Source organism: Sciurus vulgaris (genome assembly GCF_902686455.1).
Source record: "Sciurus vulgaris genome assembly, chromosome: 4".
Taxonomy (NCBI): Eukaryota; Metazoa; Chordata; class Mammalia; order Rodentia; family Sciuridae; genus Sciurus; species Sciurus vulgaris.
This window is the reverse complement of record NC_136464.1, coordinates 172,512,982-172,531,601: the sequence shown is the minus strand read 5'-3', so window position 1 is coordinate 172,531,601 and position 18,620 is coordinate 172,512,982. Positions and strand designations below refer to the sequence as shown.

Genomic DNA, 18,620 nt, shown 5'->3' with positions numbered 1-18,620 from the left:
TTTTATGGAATACTTTGAGAAGTATTGGAATGAGCTCTTCCTTAAAGGTTTTGTAGAACTCGGCTGAGAACCCATCTGGTCCCGGACTTTTCTTTGTTGGTAGGCTTTTGATGACTTCTTCTATTTCAGTACTTGAAATTGGTCTATTTAAATTGTTTATGTCCTCCTCATTCAGTTTAGGCAATTCATATGTCTCTAGAAACCTGTTGATGTCTTTGAAATTTTCTATTTTGTTGGAGTATAGATTTTCAAAATAGCTTCTAATTGTTTTGTATTTCCATCCTGTCTGTTGTGATATTTCCTTGTTCATTCCGAATTTTAGTGATTTGGGTTTTCTCTCGTCTTCTCTTTGTTAGTGTGGCTAAAGGTTTATCAATTTTGTTTATTTTTTCGAAGAACCAACTATTTATTTTGTCAATTTTTTGTATTGTTTCTTTTGTTTCAATTTCATTGATTTCAGCTCTGAGTTTAACTATTTCCTGTCTTCTACTACTTTTGGTGCTGTTCTGTTCTTCTTTTTCTAAGGCTTTGAGCTGTAGTGTTAGGTTGTTTATTTGTTGAGTTTTACTTCTTTTATTAAATGCGCTCCATGAAATAAATTTCCCTCTAAGTACTGCTTTCATAGTGTCCCAGAGATTTTGATATGATGTTTCTTTGTTCTCATTTACCTCTAAGAATTTTTTAATTTCCTTCCTAATATCTTCTGTTATCCATTCATCATATAATAGCATATTGTTTAATCTCCAGATGTTGGAATAGTTTCTGTGTTTTACTCTTTCATTTATTTCTAACTTCAATCCATTATGATCTGATAGAATACATGCTAGTGTCTCTATCTTCTTGTATTTGCTAACATTAGCTTTGTGGCATAATATATGGTCTATTTTAGAGAAGGATCCATGTGCTGCTGAGAAGAAAGTGTATTCACTCTTGGTTGGATGGAATATTCTATAAATGTCCTTTAAGTCTAAATTATTGATTGTGTTGTTGAGATCTATGGTTTCTTTGCTCAATTTTTGTCTGGAAAATCTGTCCAGTGGTGAGAGCGGCGTGTTAAAATCACCTAGTATTATTGTGTTGTGGTCTATTTGGTTTCTGAAATTGAGAAGGATTTGTTTGACATACATAGATGAGCCACTGTTTGGGGCATAGATGTTTATGATTGTTATATCTTGCTGATTTATGCTTCCCTTAAGCAGTATGAAATGACCTTCTTTATCCCTTCTGACTAACTTTGGCTTGAAGTCCACATTATCGGAAATGAGGATGGATACTCCAGCTTTTTTGCTGAGTCCATGTGCATGGTATGTTTTTCCCCATCCTTTCACCTTTAGTCTATGGGTATCTTTTTCTATGAGGTGAGTCTCTTGTAGGCAACATATTGTTGGATCTTTCTTTTTAATCCAATCTGCCAGTCTATGTCTTTTGATTGATGAATTCAGGCCATTAACATTCAGGGTTATTTTTGAGATATGATTTGGTTTCCCGGTCATTTGGTTCATTTTTTAAATTTTATTTATTTATTTGTTTGACACAACTTGGTTCCTCCTTTATTTGACTATTCCTTTAGGATACTTCCTCCCTTTGCTGATTTGCTTCTTTGTTTTTCATCTCTTCCTCATGGAATATTTTGCTGAGAATGTTCTGTAATGCTGGCTTTCTTTTTGTGAATTCTTTTAGCTTTTGTTTATCATGGAAGGATTTTATTTCATCGTCAAATTTGAAGGTAAGTTTTGCTGGGTATAAGATTCTTGGTTGGCATCCATTTTCTTTCAGGGCTTGAAAAATGTTGTTCCAGGCCCTTCTAGCTTTTAGGGTCTGGATTGAAAAATCTGCTGATATGCGTATTGGTTTCCCCCTGAATGTAATTTGGTTCTTTTCTCTCACAGCCTTTAAAATTCTGTCTTTATTTTGTATGTTAGGTATTTTCATTATAATGTGCCTTGGTGTGGGTCTGTTGTAATTTTGTGTATTTGGAGTCCTGTAAGCCTCTTGAACTTGATTTTCCATTTCATTCTTCAGATTTGGGAAATTTTCTGATATTATTTCATTGAATAGGTTGTTCATTCCTTTGGTTTGTTTCTCTAGGCCTTCCTCAATCCCAATAATTCTTAAATTTGGCCTTTTCATGATATCCCATAGTTCTTGTAGATTCTGTTCATGATTTCTTACCATCTTCTCTGTTTGTTCAGCTTTGTTTTCAAGGTTAAATATTTTGTCTTCAATGTCTGAGGTTCTGTCTTCCAGGTGTTCTATCCTATTGGATATGCTTTCTATGGAGTTCTTAATTTGGTTTATTGTTTCCTTCATGTCAAGGATTTCTGTTTGGTTTTTTTTCAACATCTCTAACTCTTTATTGAAATGATCTTTTGCTTCCTGTATTTGCTCTTTTAACTGTCGATTGGTGCGATCAATCAATGCTTGCATTTGCTCTTTCATCTCATCATTCAATGCTTGCATTTGCTCTTTCATCTCCTCGTTTGCTTCTCTGATCATTTTAATTATGTATATTCTGAACTCCTTTTCTGTCATTTCTTCTGCCATGCTGTCATTGGGTTTTATTGATGTAACATCTAGATTTGTTTGCAGCATTTTCTTTCCTTGTTTTCTCATGTTGTTCAGATATCCGTGGACCGCTGAGATATTGCAGATTTCCTCTGTTGATTTACAATGACCCTGAAGATTTCTATATATATCCCCTCTTAGCCTTCAGTAGGCTGAAGTCTTGGAGGAGGTTGATAATGCGGTGCTCCACAAGGAAGCTGCCTCTCTAGGAGTGGTGGCCTTCAGGTGGGGTATATTCCCTGCTAGTGGGCAGAGGTGCCTCCACTTGTTGACCAATGGTCATCCAAAGGGGACCTAGGCTGTGGGCTGAGGCAAGGCCTGTTTGGGCCTGAGTCTCTGGTTTTACCGTCCTTGTGGGAAACCTCACCCAGCAGGGAAGACTCACCCGGTGGGGAGGTCTCGCTGGTCAGTTTCCTCCTAGAGGTTCCCCTCAATTTACAGCTACTGCCTGGGCTGGGCTGCCTTCCTCTGCAAAGTTTCCAGGGGCCCGGCCCTACCTCCTGGGCCTGGGAGCCTCACCCTTCGCAGATGAATCTCCTTAGGCTGCCCCTCCTCAGAGAATTTGCCCATAGGCCTGGAACCTTCGCTCCGCCCTAAGCCTGTCTCTGTGCGGCTCTTCCACCCAGAAGCCTCCTAGATCCTGGGACCCTGTTCTGCACCTAATCGCGTGGCTGCGTGGCCCCTCCTCTGAGCAGCCACCTGTGGCCCCAAACAATCGCTCTGAGTCCCAGAGACCCGCCACAGGCCTCTTCCTCCAGACAGCCGCCCAGTATGCCGGTGCGGTCACTAGGAGTCCAAGAAACTCACTTCGTGCCTCCTCCTCCCGCCAACCACCCGTAGCCCGGGGCAATCAATCACTCCGAGTCGAAGTGACCCTGCCCGTTCCTCCTCCTTCTCCAGATAACCCCCCGGGTGTTCAGGAGCAGTCCCTCTGAGTGGCTCTGAATCCACGTGACCCGCCCAGAGCTCTGGTGTGGTCCCTCAAGACCAAGCGTCCCACCACGCTTCTCCTCCAGGCAGCCCCCCTGTGTTCAGGAGCTGTCCCTTTAAGACCAAACAACTCACCACTCGCCTTCTCCTCTGAGCAGCCGCCTGGAGCGCTAATGCAGTCACTGCGAGTCCAAAGGACCCGCCGCGCTCCTTCTCCTCCTTCTCCTACTCCTCCGGGCAGGCCCCGGGGTTCAGAAGTGGTCAGAGTCCAAACAGCTCGCCACGCAGCCCCTTCTCTGGCAACCGCCTGTAGCTCCCGTATAGTCACCCGAATCCAAGCGGCCGCTCCTCTTCCTCCTTGTCCTCAGGGCAGGCCCCGGGGTTCAGAAGCGTCGTTCTGATTCCAAACAGCTCGCCGCGCGGCTTCTCCTCTGGCAACCGCCTGCAGCTCTGGCGCAGTCTCTCCGAATCCAAGTGGCCACGCTCCTCTCCTCCTCCTCAGGGCAGGCCCCGGTGTCCTGAGTCCACACAGTTCTCCCCGCCACTCCTCCCCCGGGCAGCCGCCGGAGCCCCAGTGGCTGCTCCGAGTCCCAGCGCTGTGCCGAGCGACCTCCTCTATGGCGCTCCAGCGGGGGGAGGGGCGTCTCGCCGGCAGTTCTACTTCACAAAGTTTCCTGCGTTCCGGGACCCCCGTCCCATCCGGGATGCCCCCCCAGGGGGTGAGAGTCACCCGGCTACTTTGAGTTGGTCCCAAGCGTCTCAATATCTCCTCTCTTGAATCCTGAGTTCTGGAGCAACACGTAATGCAGCCACCCTCTAGGCCGCCATCTTGAAAAAACCATGCCAAGATAATTTAATGGGGAAAAATATTTTAACATGCACTGGGATAATGGGATATCCACATATGAAAAATAAAATTGGCCTGTCTCACATCATACATATAGATTAACTCAAAATGGATCAAAAACTTAAATATAAGGACTAAAACTATAAAAACCCATAGAAGAAAACATAGGTATAAATCTGTGACTTTGGGTTAGGCATTGGTTTCTTAAATATGGCAACTTAAAGCACAAAAGAAAATAAATTTGACAACATCAAAATTATAAAATCTTATCCATTAAATTCAGGACCAAGAAAGTGAAAAAAACTCATAGAGTGGAATAAAATATTTACAAATTATATATCTGACAAGAGGCTCATCTACAGAACATATAAGGAACTCTTTCAAATAATATCACATTGTCTTGATTACTGTAGCTTTTATATAGTAAGCCTTTAAGAGTGGTAATGAATAAATTTCTCTTGATGCTAATGTAAGTGGCATTGTGGGTATTTCTTATTTTAAATTCCAATTATTCATTGCTGTTGTATATAAAAGTAGTTGACTTTTATGTATTAACTTTGTGTCTTGTAACTGTATTATAATTGCTTATTGGTTTCAGATTTTTTTTCACTGATGCTTGAGATTTTTCACACAAACAGTATGTTCATTGCAAATAACAGCACTTTTATTCCTTCTTTCTAATTTGTATATCTTCTATTTCCTTTTCTTCTCTTACTGTATTTGCTAGACTATATTATGTTTAATCAGAGTGTTGAAAGAGGAACCCTAAAATTGTGAAGCTTAGAGTTTATTCCATTGCTCTGGAATGTAAACACCTCTGGGGATACAAGCACACGCATCTCTGCTGAAGTGTCCCTTATCTCTCCAGAGGTCTCTAACTTATTAGTCTCATTTGTCAAACATCCTTGAACCCATGTGTCAGTAGTCTTTCTAAAAAATATCCTGAGCATGCAGAAATATGAATATATTTATGGAGCATTATTTCCAACAGGGAGATGAAAGGTCACCTCAGAATCAGGAGAATGTGGTAGTGACCAACATAAACATCAATAGCAGGCACATGTGAACAATTAACTCTGACATTACAAAGCAAATTAAGGTACTGAGGCTGTTCAGTGGGGGAACATGGAGTGGTGGATTTTGGGGCCTCCCTTCTGGGAGGAAGCCTAAAAGGGTGTGGGCGCAATTCCAGTGCATGAGTTCATTCCTAGGACACAAGAATATTGGATCAAATCAGGCATTTAGGGCTTTAAAAAATGGAGATATCTCAAATTTACATGTTTTTATGATTTGTTTGTAGTCAAAATGATATCTTCAGCTTCTTCTGACTTTAATTTCTGTATCTCTACTTAAATCATTTTTTTTCTATAGGATCTTCCTAACAATATGATTTACCAAGTTGCCATCAAGTCTCTTCCTCAAGATTGGCTGTGGTGTGAAACCTGGTGTGATGATGAATCAAAACAAAGAGCCAAAACTATAGATCTGGTGAGTGTCTGTTTTCATTTATATATAAACAGATGTGAAAATGTTCAAGAGAGAAAGATTTTGTTTTACAAGGGATGGCACATACATTACCTCTTTCTGCTGCTTAATTTGCTTTACCTTTTTCTTAGTTTAGCAAGTAGAGGGCTGTGTTGGGGGACCCCTAAGGCCACCCTCAGATTTGCTGATTCAGAAGGAAGAACTCAGAGGATGCAAAATATACTGGACTCCTGACTGTAGGTCATTGCACTGAAAGGATACGAAGCAGAGTCAGCAAAGGGAAAAGGCACATGGAATGAAGATAAAGTCAGGTGCAGGGTCCCAGGGTCCTCTCTGAAGTCACACAAGACAAACTTAATTCCTCAAACTCTTAAATTCTGCAGCATGTATGAAGTGTGGTCTACCAAGAATGCTTTTTAGAAACCTAGTTCCCTTGGCTTTTCTGGGGAGTTTGCATGGAAGCACCCTCTACCTGGACACACCAGAATTCCCAAATTCCAGAAGAAAAGCAGGTGTTCTGCATAAACGAAATTTGAAGTTTAGGTACAGTGAGCCACTCTTATCATAGTATAGTGGGACCTGTTCTGAAACTTGAGTTCTCAGTTGCCAGCAAAGGAACAACTTCATAAGCAGACCTGTCTGAGAGTAGCAGTCTTGGATTTACTGTGGTAAACCTTTTCTACTCAGGGTCTTTTGAAAGGAGGATCATGAGCTGCTGAAGATGTTTGTAGATCAGCTATATCATCTTAACAATCCTTGCTTCAGTTCTCTCATCAGTATTTTCCCCAAAGGAGTTAACCAAAATAATTTTGTCCACTGAAATTATCTTACTTTTTCTATTTTTCTTCCTTGCTTATTTTTCGGAGATTATTTTTCTTAGATTTTCATTTTAAGCTGCTTATGCTGCACAGCATAGTTATGCTTTCTTGTACACAAAATATTTTAAACCAATTTGTTTTCCAGCTGTCTAGAACTTACATTCCAATATTGTAAGATAATACAGTTCTTTTTCTGACCATAGTATTGTTAATGAAAGTGTTTAATTTGAGTATAAATAACCATTTACAAGTTCTCTTTAAAGAATAAACTATCAAGATGTTAGCATTTCTACTATTTTGAACAAAATAAGGGAGGACTATAAGATCCTGGGACATTTACCCAGATATATGTAGATAGGTATATTTTTAAAAAGTAGCAAACCACCATGGTCAAATGCAGCCAGAGGTGGTAGAATGTAACAGAAACAAATAAAATGGCCTTGTTAGAGGGAAGCAAGAAAATTTTATCAAGCCAAGTCAAGAACATTAGTGAACATAACCGTTAAAATGTTAGGGTTGTATTGTGAAGATAAGGTTGTATCTGATGTGGTAGAGCCACAGGTCTCCCTGGGATCTTTAATACTTGACTTAATGTGAACTACTGTAGCCTACCCCAGAACTTCTGTGGTGTCACACTCATGTAGCAGACCTAAGTAAGCATTCCTGTTAGCGAGTAGCTTCCCTGTGCCATGACTCAGGGACCACTCCCCATCTACCTGTGACGTTTCATCTCCTGGGGTCCTGTCACCATCTCTGAGCCTCTGAGGCCACTCCTTCCAGTACAACAGCCAGTTGCACTTATGGCTTTGGAACACTTAATATGTCACTAGTCTGAATTGAGATAGGCTATAAAGGTGTAAATAATATGCACCAGATTTTGAAGACTCAGTGCAATAAAAAGAATATTAAAATGTGCATCACTATTTTATATTGATTACTTGTTAACTGATTGCATTTTGGGTATATTGAGTTACAGTATTGTTTTATTTCACCTCTTCCTTTTACATTTTATAAATGTCTGCTAGAAAATATTCAGGGCTTACCTGCTTTCCATCATACCTCTATTGGATAGTGCTGATCTATCAGAGAAAAGGTGAATAGGAGTGTGGAGAACACATCCTGAACACATCCTGGACTCAATAGGTGTTGGTCAACTTCCAAATTTTAATGTAAACTAGCTGAATTTCATTCTTGGATGGATAACTACCTCCTAGCAATAGTGCTGCACAGAAAAAGGAGAATGGTGTACATTTTGGTGTTCAGAAAACTACCTCTCACTCAAATACTTAAAATCATGGAGTGAGCTATTCTTGAACAGTCTCTTGGGGGGAAAGTTAAGGGAATGCAGAAAAATCCTAAATAAATAGCCTGAAGGTGAGGAAAAGAGCATGATTAATGGTGTTGAAGATGGAAATGTGTTCGACTGCCGTCTCATTTTTGCAGTCAAGGTTTCTTAGTTTTAGCATCTGGGGCTGGATAATTCATTCTTGCCCTGTCTGTTGTGGGATATTCAGCAGCATCCCCTGATGGTAACTCACTAGATGGCGGTAGCACCCCACGTCACCTCAGTAATGACAACTGCAATCCCCAGACCTTGCCAAAGTTTCATCCTGAGGGACATAATTCCCCCTAAGAACCGCTGATAAAGAGCATAGAAAACACAAACACTCACCCCCACACATATTGTAGTATATGACACACACACACAACCTAAAGAAAACACTTTTTATTTTAGTAGTTGCTTTCACAACTAAAAAGAAAGAAAATAGTTCCATAACTTTTACTTCATAGAAAATATTGCCTGTGAAGTTATCTTCTGTGAAGAAGATCCCATTTTCCATTTACTTTTGGAATATATTACTGTAGGGGGGAAAAAAAAACCCACAATGGAATTAACTGAATATATTTGACAGCAAGCTTGTGGCTCATGACTAATAACTTTCCCCATGGCAGTAAGAGAAAAGCCAGTTGAGAAAGTGTCACATAGAAGCTAGCTTCGAGACACTGTCTGTATTAATGCTTTGTACATAGCAGATGGGTTGCCTTTGCGGCTTGGTAAAGTTCACACTCCTCCGTTGTCTCTTCTGTCTCACTAAGTGGTAGCTGTATTCTTCACATTGCTCAAGCCAAAGGTACTGGGGTCATATGTTTGATGCCTCTTTCTTCTCACTGCTTATGTCCCGCACATGAGCATATCCTATCAGCTGCACTTTCAGAAGTAACCAATATCAGGTCCTTATCGACCTCATTCCATAACTTTTGCCTTTTAACCTTCTTTTAAATTTCCCAAACAACTTTATAGTGGGACCAAGTAAATTAAGTTGATGATATATCAGCAAACCCTGGAGATTGTTATTTTAGTTTCTTTTGTGGGTAAAGAGACTAAGACCAACTCCTGCCACTTTCTTTTACCCAATGGTGTGTAATTAGATCTTTCATCAAAGCATTATACAGAATTGTTTGACACTCTTCTTATGAAGACCAATTGTCTTTCAGTATTTTTCTAAGTTTCTGATTGAGGTATTTGCATTAAGCAATTATTATGTGCATAGGAAAATTGTGATTTGTCATTCCATTTGATACTACCTATATTAAACTTCTAGTATTCAAGTTTTGAGTAGGGCTCTTCTTTTTATAAGAAGTATTTTGTTTGCCCTAGTAATACAGAAGTGTCCTCAAGTATTTCCTTTACATTTTATTAAAGCATGATTTTTCACTAACAAAATCTTTTTTCAATTTTTAGTGCAATAATCCCAAAACAAAAGAACCAAAATTAAAAGCTGCTGCCAGGATTGTCCCAGAATGGATAGAATATGATACAGAGATACGACGATTACTAGATAATCTTGAAAATAAGAAGAAAAGTACAAGTAAGTCATCACCTTGCAGTGATATCTGAACCATATTGCACTGATCAGAATACTGAAGATTGCAGACTTAGTTCTTAATGACATTCTCAAATGATTGTCAGATTGACTTTAAAAATGTCTGTATAATGATTAAGAATTTCATTTTTATCTAGAATATGGGTTTGTTTTCCCCCAAGGATATATCTTTAACCAATATCTCTATGTAGATAGTATATTAGTCTTCTGACACAGAGAGAGGTGAAAAATAAATGTTTTTAAGATTACACTGAATTTACTGCACACAGGGGCACATGCTTAATCCCAGCAGCTTGGGAGGCTGAGGCAGGGGATCATGAGTTCAAAGCCAGCCTCAGAAAAGTGAGGTGCTAACAACTCAGACTCTGTCTCTAAATAAAATACAACTAGGGCTGGGGATGTGGCTTAGTGATCAAGTGCCCCTGAGCCCAATCCCTGGTAACCGCCCCTGCAAAAAAAAAGATTACACTGAATTTCCCAAATGTGAAAATTCAAAGTGTTAAGAGCTTTAGATAGCTCACTGAAAACATTACCTCATGTCTTCTAATTACTCTTAATTATGTTTCTGGTTTTAGTATGCTTAGTCGTGATCTTGAGAGTGACCTGTTTTGGATTAGATTTGCTTCCATTTCTTAATATTTGAAAAGTTGCTTTTTCTTTGACATTTCCTCACCTTACAAAAACTTCAACAAATACATGTGCACTTCCAAGAATTTGTTCATTTCATCTTAAGTTATACAAATTATTGTCATATAATTGTTCATGATACTCTTATAATTCTTTTTTTCTATAAAATATGTAGTAATGACCCCACTTTTGTTTGATTTTTAGTGATGTCTTTTTTCCTTAATCAGTGTAGCTAAAGGTTTGTCAATTTTGTTAATCTTTTTCAAGAATCAACATTTGATTTTGTTGGTTTTCTCTCTTATTTCTGTTCTCTATTTACTTATTTGTTAAATTTATTTATTTTATTGTGCTGGTGATTGAACCCAGGGCCTGGTGCATGTTATGCAAGTTCTCTACCACTGAGTTATTGCTCTAGCCCTGTTATTTATCTTGATGTCAGTGTTTGGGTTTTGTGTGTGTGTGTGTGTGTGTGTGTGTGTGTGTGTGTGTGTGTTTACAGAATGCATTTTGATTCATTGTACACAAATGGGGTACAACTTTTTGTTTCTGTGTTTGTACATGATATAGATCCACACCATTTAGGTAACCATACATGTACATAGGGTAATGATATCTGTCCCATTCCACTGTCTTTTCTACCCTCGCCTCTTCTACCCTCTCATTTCCCTCTACACTTTCAGAAAACTTGGAATGGACACACCATTTGACCCAGCTGTCCCACTCCTTGGTCTGTACCCAAAGAACTAAAAATCAGCATACAACAGTAACACAGCCATATCAATGTTTAAAGCAGCTCACTTCACAATAGCTAGATTGTGGAACCAACCTAGATGCTCTTCAGTTGATGAATGGATAAAGAAACTGTGGTATATACACACAATAGAATGTTATTCAGCCACAAAGAAGAATGAAATTATGGCATTCACAGGTAAATGGATGGAACTGGAGAATATCATGCTAAGTGAGATAAGCCAATCCCAAAAAACCAAAGGCCAAATGTTTTCTCTGGTAAGAATGGATGTCAGTGTTTATAACAGTTAAATTTCCTCTACCACTACTCCTATTGCATCTCATCAGCTTTGTCTCCTTGTATGTTTAAAGACTCATCTCTCTCTGGCTTTTGACATTTTTTTCATTGTACTTTGGGAGTTTTGAAAAATAGTCATTCTTTTTCCATTTTTTATGTTATCTCTTTTCAGAATTCTAATTAGTTGAAATTTTTTACCTCTTCAATCAATCCTCTACATTACTGATTCATTTTTATCATAGTAGAAAAACACAGAATGTAAAATTTACCATCTTAACCATTTGTTAAAAAAAAATACAATTCACTAGTACTAAATATATTCACACTGCATTGAGACATATCTTCATGATATTTTTCATTTTGTAAATCAAAACTAGATCTATTAAAAAAATAGTTACCCTTTTCCTCCTATCCCTATCCTCGGGTAACCACCACCCTACTTTGTCTCTATGCATTTGACTACTCTGGATACCTCATATAAGTGGCACCACACGGTATTTGTTTTATTGTGGCTGACATTTCACTTAGCACCATGTCCTCAGGTCCTTCCATATTATAATGTGACAGTATTTCCTTCCCTTCTAACAACCAGTGTGGTTCTGGGGATCAAACCCAGGGCATCACACATGCAAGGCATGCTCTCTCCCACTGAGCTACACCTCCAGCCCTCCTTCCATTTTCAAAGGCTTAGTATTCCATTGTATATGTGTGCCGCATTGTGTTTGCCCACTCAGCCATCAGCAGGCATTTGGGTAGCTTCGACCTGCTAGCTTTTGTAATGCTGCAGTTGATATGAATGTGCAAATATCTCTTAGAGACCCTGCTTTCAGTTCTTTTATACACCTACCCAGCAATGGGATTGTTGAATCATATGATAGTTCAACTTTAAATTTTGATGACCCCCCATACTGTTTTTCATAGTCGTTGCAACATTTTATGATCCTGCCAACAGTGCACTAGAGTTCCAGTTTCTCTACATGCTCACCAATAATTGTACTGTTTTTTTATAGTTGCCTTCCTAACGAATATGAGATAACAATCTCATTGTGTTTTTTATTTGCATTTTTCTAATGATTGTGGTGTCAAACATCTTTTCATATACTTTTGACCATTTGTATATCATCTTTAAACATCTGTTAAAATCCTTTGCCCACTTTTTAATCAGGTGATCTGATTTTTTGTTGTTGAGTTTATGAGTTCTTTATACATTCTAGATATTAACCCCTAATCACATATGTGACTTGAAGGTATTTTTCTCCTTTGGTAGGTAGACTTTACATTCTGTTGATTGTGCCCTTTGATGCACAGAAGTTTTTAGAATTAATGTAGTCTCATCTGTTTTTCCTTTGTTTGCTTGCACTTTTGGTTTCATAGGCAAGATGTCATTAACACATCTAACGTCATGAAGCTTTTTCCCTGTTTTTTCCTAGGAGCTTTATAGTTTCAGACTTTACACTTTAATCAATTTAAAATTTTCTGTATATGGATAGGTTAAGGGCCAAACTTCATTGTTTTGTACATGGATATTCATTTTTCCCACCTGCTAAAGAGACTACTATTTCCTCTTTGAGTGATCTTGGTACTTTTGTCGAAGTTAAGTTAATGATTACATGCAGGGGTTTATTTCTAGGCTCTCTTACTCATTGGTCTATATATCTTTCTGTCTTTTTGCCAGTACCACACTGACTTTTTTCCATATTGTTATTAGTGTATTAATAACACTGGGGTTCATTGTTACATATTCATACATTTACACAGTATGGCAATATAATCTGGCCAACATTATTTCCCAGTATGTCTTTTTTCCTCCCCTCCTCCCTACCCTGAGTCCCTTTCCTCTAACTCTACTGATCTCCCTTCAATTTTCAAGAGATTTTCCCCCACATATTTGTTTTTCTTCTGTAGTTTTCACGTGGGAGAGAAAACATATAACTCTTGACTTTCTGAGTTTGATTTTTTTTCACTTAACATAATGTTCTCATGTTCCATCCATTTTCCTGCAAATGACATTTTATTCTTTTTTTATTTTTAAAAACATATTTCTTTTTAGTTGTCAATGAACCTTTATTTATTTTTATGTGATGCTGAGAATCGAACCCAGTGCCCCACGCATGTGAGGCAAACACTACCACTGAGCCACAACTCCAACCCAGTTTCATTCTTTATAACTGAATTAAACTCCATTGTATATATATATACCATATTTTCTTTATTCAGTCATCCATTGGCAGACATCTGATTTCATCATTAGACTATTGTGAATTGTGCTGCTATAAACGTGTGTGCATGTATTGCTATAGTATGCTGACTTTAATCCTTAAGAATAAATAGTGAGGAGTATGGCTGGGTCATATGGTGGTTCCAATCCTGTTCTTTTGAGGAACTTCCATACTGATTTTCATATTGGTTGTACTAATTTACAATCTCACCAACAGTAGAAAAGTATTCCTTTTCTCCACATCCACTCTAGGGTTTATTATTATTTATATTCTTGGTGGCTGCCATTCTGACTAGAGTAAAACTAAGTGTAGTTTTGATTTGCATTTACCTAAGTGCTAAAGATGTTGAATACTTTTTAAAAATACTTTTTAATAAATTTGGTGGACATTTGTATTTCTTCTTTTGAGAAGTATCTGTTCAGTTAATTTGGCTACTTATTAATTGGATCTTTTTTTTTTTTTTTTTTTTTTTGGTGTTTTGAGTTCTTTATTCTGGACATTAATCCTCTATCAGAATAAAAGCTAGCAAAGATTTTTTCTCCCATTCTATAGGCTCTCTCTTCACATTCTTAATTGTTTCCTTTGCTATGCAGAAGCTTTTAAATTTGATGTCATCCCATTTATTAATTCTTGGTATTATTTCCTAAACGTTAGAACTCCTATTGAGAAAGTCATTGCCTGCGTCTACATGTTGGAGTGTTGACCCTACATTTCCTTTTAGAAGTTACATAGTTTCTGGTCTATTTCCTAGGTCTTTGATCCCTTTTGGGTTGACTTTTGTGCAAGGAGAGAGAAAAGGATACCATCTCATTCTTCTACATATGGATAATCAATTTTCCCAGCACCATTTGTTTAAAAGGATGTATCTTTTTGGCACCTTTGTCAAGGATCAGATGACTCTAGATGTGTGGATTTGTTTCTTTGTCTTTTATTCTTTACCTTTGATCTGTGTGTCTGTTTTTATGCCAGTAGCATGAGGTCTTTGTTACTGTAGCTTCGTAGTGTAATTTGTGATGCCTCCAGCATTGCTCTTTTGGCGTAGAATTACTTTAACTCTTCTGGGTCTTTTATTATTACAAATGAATATTAGGCTCTTTTTCTAGTTCTGTGAAGAATGTCATGGGTATTTTGATGGGGACTGCATTGAATCTGTATATTTTTTTTTTTTGTTTTATGGCTATTTTAACAAGATTAATTCCATCTAGCCATGCACCTGGGAGATCTTTCCATCTCCTGGCATCATCTTCAGTTCCTTTTCGGTATTCTACAGTTTTCATTACAGGGTCTTTCATGTACTTAGCTAGATTTATTTCTAGAGAATTTTTGGTTTTAAGGCTATTGTGATTTCCAGTTTCTTTTTCAGCAGATTCATTATTGGTGTGTTGGAAAGCTATTGATTTTTGTATGTTGACTTTGTATCCTGCCACTTTGCTGAATTTATTCACTCTATCAGAATTCTGGTGGAGCTTTTTGGAACTTGTAAGTGTACGACCATATCTGCAAACTGATGATTTGAGTTTTTCCTCTCCCACTTTTATCCCTTTTATTTCCTGCTCTTGTCCAATTGCTCTAGCTAGATTTTTCTAGTACCCTGTTGAATAGGAGTGTAGAGAGTACCCATCCTTTTTCTTGTTCCAGAATTTAAAGGAACTGCTTTCAGTTTTTCCTTTGGGTTTGTTTTATATGCCTTTATTATTGTTAAGTTCCTTCTTTAGTGTTTTTTATCATGAATGAGTGCTGAGTTTTGTCAAAGAATATCTCTGCATCTATTGAGAGGACTATGATTTTTGTCCTTAAATTCGTTTATGTGGTGAATTACATTCATTGATCTCTTCATGTTAAACTATGCTTGCAACCCTGGAATAAAACCAACTTGGTCATACTGTACAGTCTTCTTAATATATTGTTGAATATGATTTGCTAATATTTTAGTAAGGATTTTGCATTTAAATTCATCAGGAATATTGGTCTGTAGTTTTCTTTCCTTTTCAGTGTCCTTATCTGGTTTTGGTATGAGTGATACTGCCTTCATAGAATGAATTTGGAAGTCTTGCATTTCTTTGTATTTCTTGGAATAATTTGAGGAACATTAGCATTAGTTCTTCTTTAAAGATCTTGAAGAATTTGGGGAATCCATCTGTTCCTGGACTTTTCTTTGTTGGAAGGCTTTTTATTACAGCTTCTATCTCATTTCTAGTTATAGGTTTGTTTTGGTTTTGTGTGTCCTCTAGATTCTGTTTTGGAAGGTCAAATCTATCTAGAAATATATCCATTTCTTCAGGGTTTTCTAATTTATTGAAGTATAAGTTTTCAAAATAGTCCCTAATGATCCTCTGAATTTCTGTGATGTATGTGGTGATTTCTCTTTTTCAATATATAATTTTATTAATTTGGGTATTCTCTTTCTCTTTTGGTTAGTTTGCCTAAGGATTTACCATTTTTATTTATCTTTTCAAAGAAACCACTCTTAGTTTCACTAATTCTTTTTCTCAAATACATTGACTTTAACCCTGATCTTAATTATTTCCTTCTATTGTCTTTGGAATTGGTTTCTTCTAGTTTTTCAAGGGCCTTGAGATGCACCACTTGATTGTTTTTTTTTTTTTTCATGTATACATTTTTTTTTATTGTAAACAAATGGGATACATGTTGTTTCTCTGTACATGGCGTAAAGGCATACCATTTGTGTAATCATAAATTTACATACAGTAATGTTGTTTGATTCATTGTTATTTTTTCCCTTCCCCCCACCCCTCCCACCCCTCTTTTCCCTCTATACAGTCCTTCCTTCCTCCATTCTTACCACCCTCCTTATCCCTAACCCTAAACCTAACCCAAACCCTAACCCTAACGCTAACCCCTCATACCCTCCCCTTATATGTCTTCATCCGCTTATCAGCGAGATCATTCATCCTTTAGTTTTTTGAGATTGGCTTATCTCACTTAGCATGATATTCTCCAATTTCATCCATTTGCCTGCAAATGCCTTAACTTTATCATTCTTCATGGCAGAGTAATATTCCATTCTATATATATGCCACAGTTTCTTTATCCATTCATCAACTGAAGGGCATCTAGGTTGGTTCCACAGTCTGGCTATAGTGAATTGAGCAGCTATGAACATTGATGTGGCTGTATCTCTGTAGTATGCTGATTTTAAGTCCTTTGGGTATAGGCCAAGGAGTGGGATAGCTGGGTCAAATGGTGGTTCCATTCCAAGCTTTCTGAGGAATCTCCACACTGCTTTCCAGAGTGGCTGCACTAATTTTGCAACCCCACCAGCAATGTATGAATGTACCTTTTTCCCCACATCCTCGCCAACACCTATTGTTGCTTGTGTTCTTGATAATCGCCATTCTAATTGGGGTGAGATGAAATCTTAGGGTAGTTTTGATTTGCATTTCTCTTATTACTAGAGATGTTGAACATTTTTTCATATATCTGTTGATTGCTTGTAGATCTTCTTCTGTGAAGTGTCTGTTCATTTCCTTGGCCCATTTGTTGCTTGGATTATTTGTATTCTTGGTGTAGAGTTTTTTGAGTTCTTTATAGATTCTGGAAATTAGAGCTCTATCTGAAGTATGAGAGGCAAAGATATTCTCCCACTCTGTAGGCTCTCTCTTCACATTACTGATAGTTTCCTTTTCTGAGAGAAAGCTTTTTAGTTTGAATCTATCCCAGTTGTTGATTCTTGCTTTTATTTCTTGTGCTATGGGAGTCCTGTTAAGGAAGTCTGATCCTAAGCCAACAAGTTGAAGGTTTGGACCTACTTTTTCTTCTATAAGATGCAGGGTCTCTAGTCTGATTCCGAGGTCCTTGATCCATTTTGAGTTGAGTTTTGTGCAGGGTGAGAGATAGGGGTTTAATTTCATTCTGTTGCATATGGTTTTCCAGTTTTCCCAGCACCATTTGTTGAAGAGGCTATCTTTTCTCCATTGCATATGTTTGGCCCCTTTGTCTAATATGAGAAAATTGTATTTATTTGGGTTTGTGTCCGTGTCCTCTATTCTGTACCATTGATCTACCTGTCTATTTTGGTACCAATACCATGCCGTTTTTGTTACTATTGCTTCGTAATACAGTTAAGATCTGGTATTGTGATACCCCCTGCTTCGCTCTTTCTACTGAGGATTGCTTTAGCTATTCTGGGTTTCTTATTCTTCCAGATGAATTTCATAATTGCTTGCTCTGTAAGGTACATCATTGGGATTTTAATTGGAATTGCATTGAATTTGTATAGCACTTTTGGTAGTATGGCCATTTTGACAATATTAATTCTGCCTATCCAAGAACATGGGAGATCTTTCCATCTTCTAAGGTTTTCTTTAATTTCTTTCTTTAGTGTTCTGTAGTTCTCATTGTAGAGGTCTTTCACCTCTTTTGTGAGATTGATTCCCAAACCAAGGATTTTATTTTTTTTGATGCTATTGTGAATGGGGTAGTTTTCCTAATTTCTCTTTCTGAAGATTCATCACTTATGTATAAGAATGCATTGGATTTATGAGCATTGATCTTGTAACCTGCTACTTTACTGAATTCAATTATGAGTTCTAAGAGTTTTCTGGTGGAATTTCCAGGTTCCTCTAAATATATAATCATGTCATCAGCGAACAGGGATAGTTTGAGTTCCTCTTTTCCAATTTGTATCCCTTTAATTTCTTTGGTTTGTCTAATTGCTCTGGCTAGAGTCTCAAGAACAATATTGAATAGAAGTGGTGAAAGAGGGCATCCCTGCCTTGTTCCAGTTTTTAGGGGGAATGCTTTCAGTTTTTCACCATTTAGAATGATATTGGCCATGGGCTTAGCGTAGATGGCCTTTACAATGTTAAGGAATGTTCCCACTACCCCAATTTTCTCTAGTGTTTTGAGCATGAAGGGATGTTGTATTTTATCGAATGCTTTTTCTGCATCTATTGAAATAATCATGTGATTCTTAACTTTTAGTCTGTTGATATGGTGAATGACATTTATTGATTTCCTGATGTTGAACCAACCTTGCATCCCTGGGATGAAACCCACTTGATCATGGTGCACTATCTTTTTAATATGTTTTTGTATGCGATTTGCTAAAATTTTGTTGAGAATTTTTATGTCAATGTTCATTAAGGATATTGGTCTGAAATTTTCTTTCCTCGATGTGTCTCTGTCTGGTTTAGGTATCAGGGTGATATTGGCTTCATAGAATGAGTTTGAGAGGGTTCCCTCCTCTTCTATTTC

The 18,620-nt window shown here is 37.7% G+C and overlaps 1 protein-coding gene across 4 annotated transcripts in view; it reads left to right on the top strand.

Moving 5' to 3' along the window:
- Positions 1-18,620, top strand: part of UGGT2 (UDP-glucose glycoprotein glucosyltransferase 2) — a 212,494-nt gene that overhangs the window by 172,319 nt on the left and 21,555 nt on the right. For all 4 annotated transcript variants that reach the window (XM_079137705.1, XM_079137704.1, XM_079137707.1 and 1 more), the window contains 2 exons: positions 5,714-5,830; positions 9,389-9,515. In XM_079137705.1, the coding sequence (XP_078993831.1) occupies positions 5,714-5,830; positions 9,389-9,515 (244 nt within the window). The remainder of the gene's footprint in view (positions 1-5,713; positions 5,831-9,388; positions 9,516-18,620) is intronic.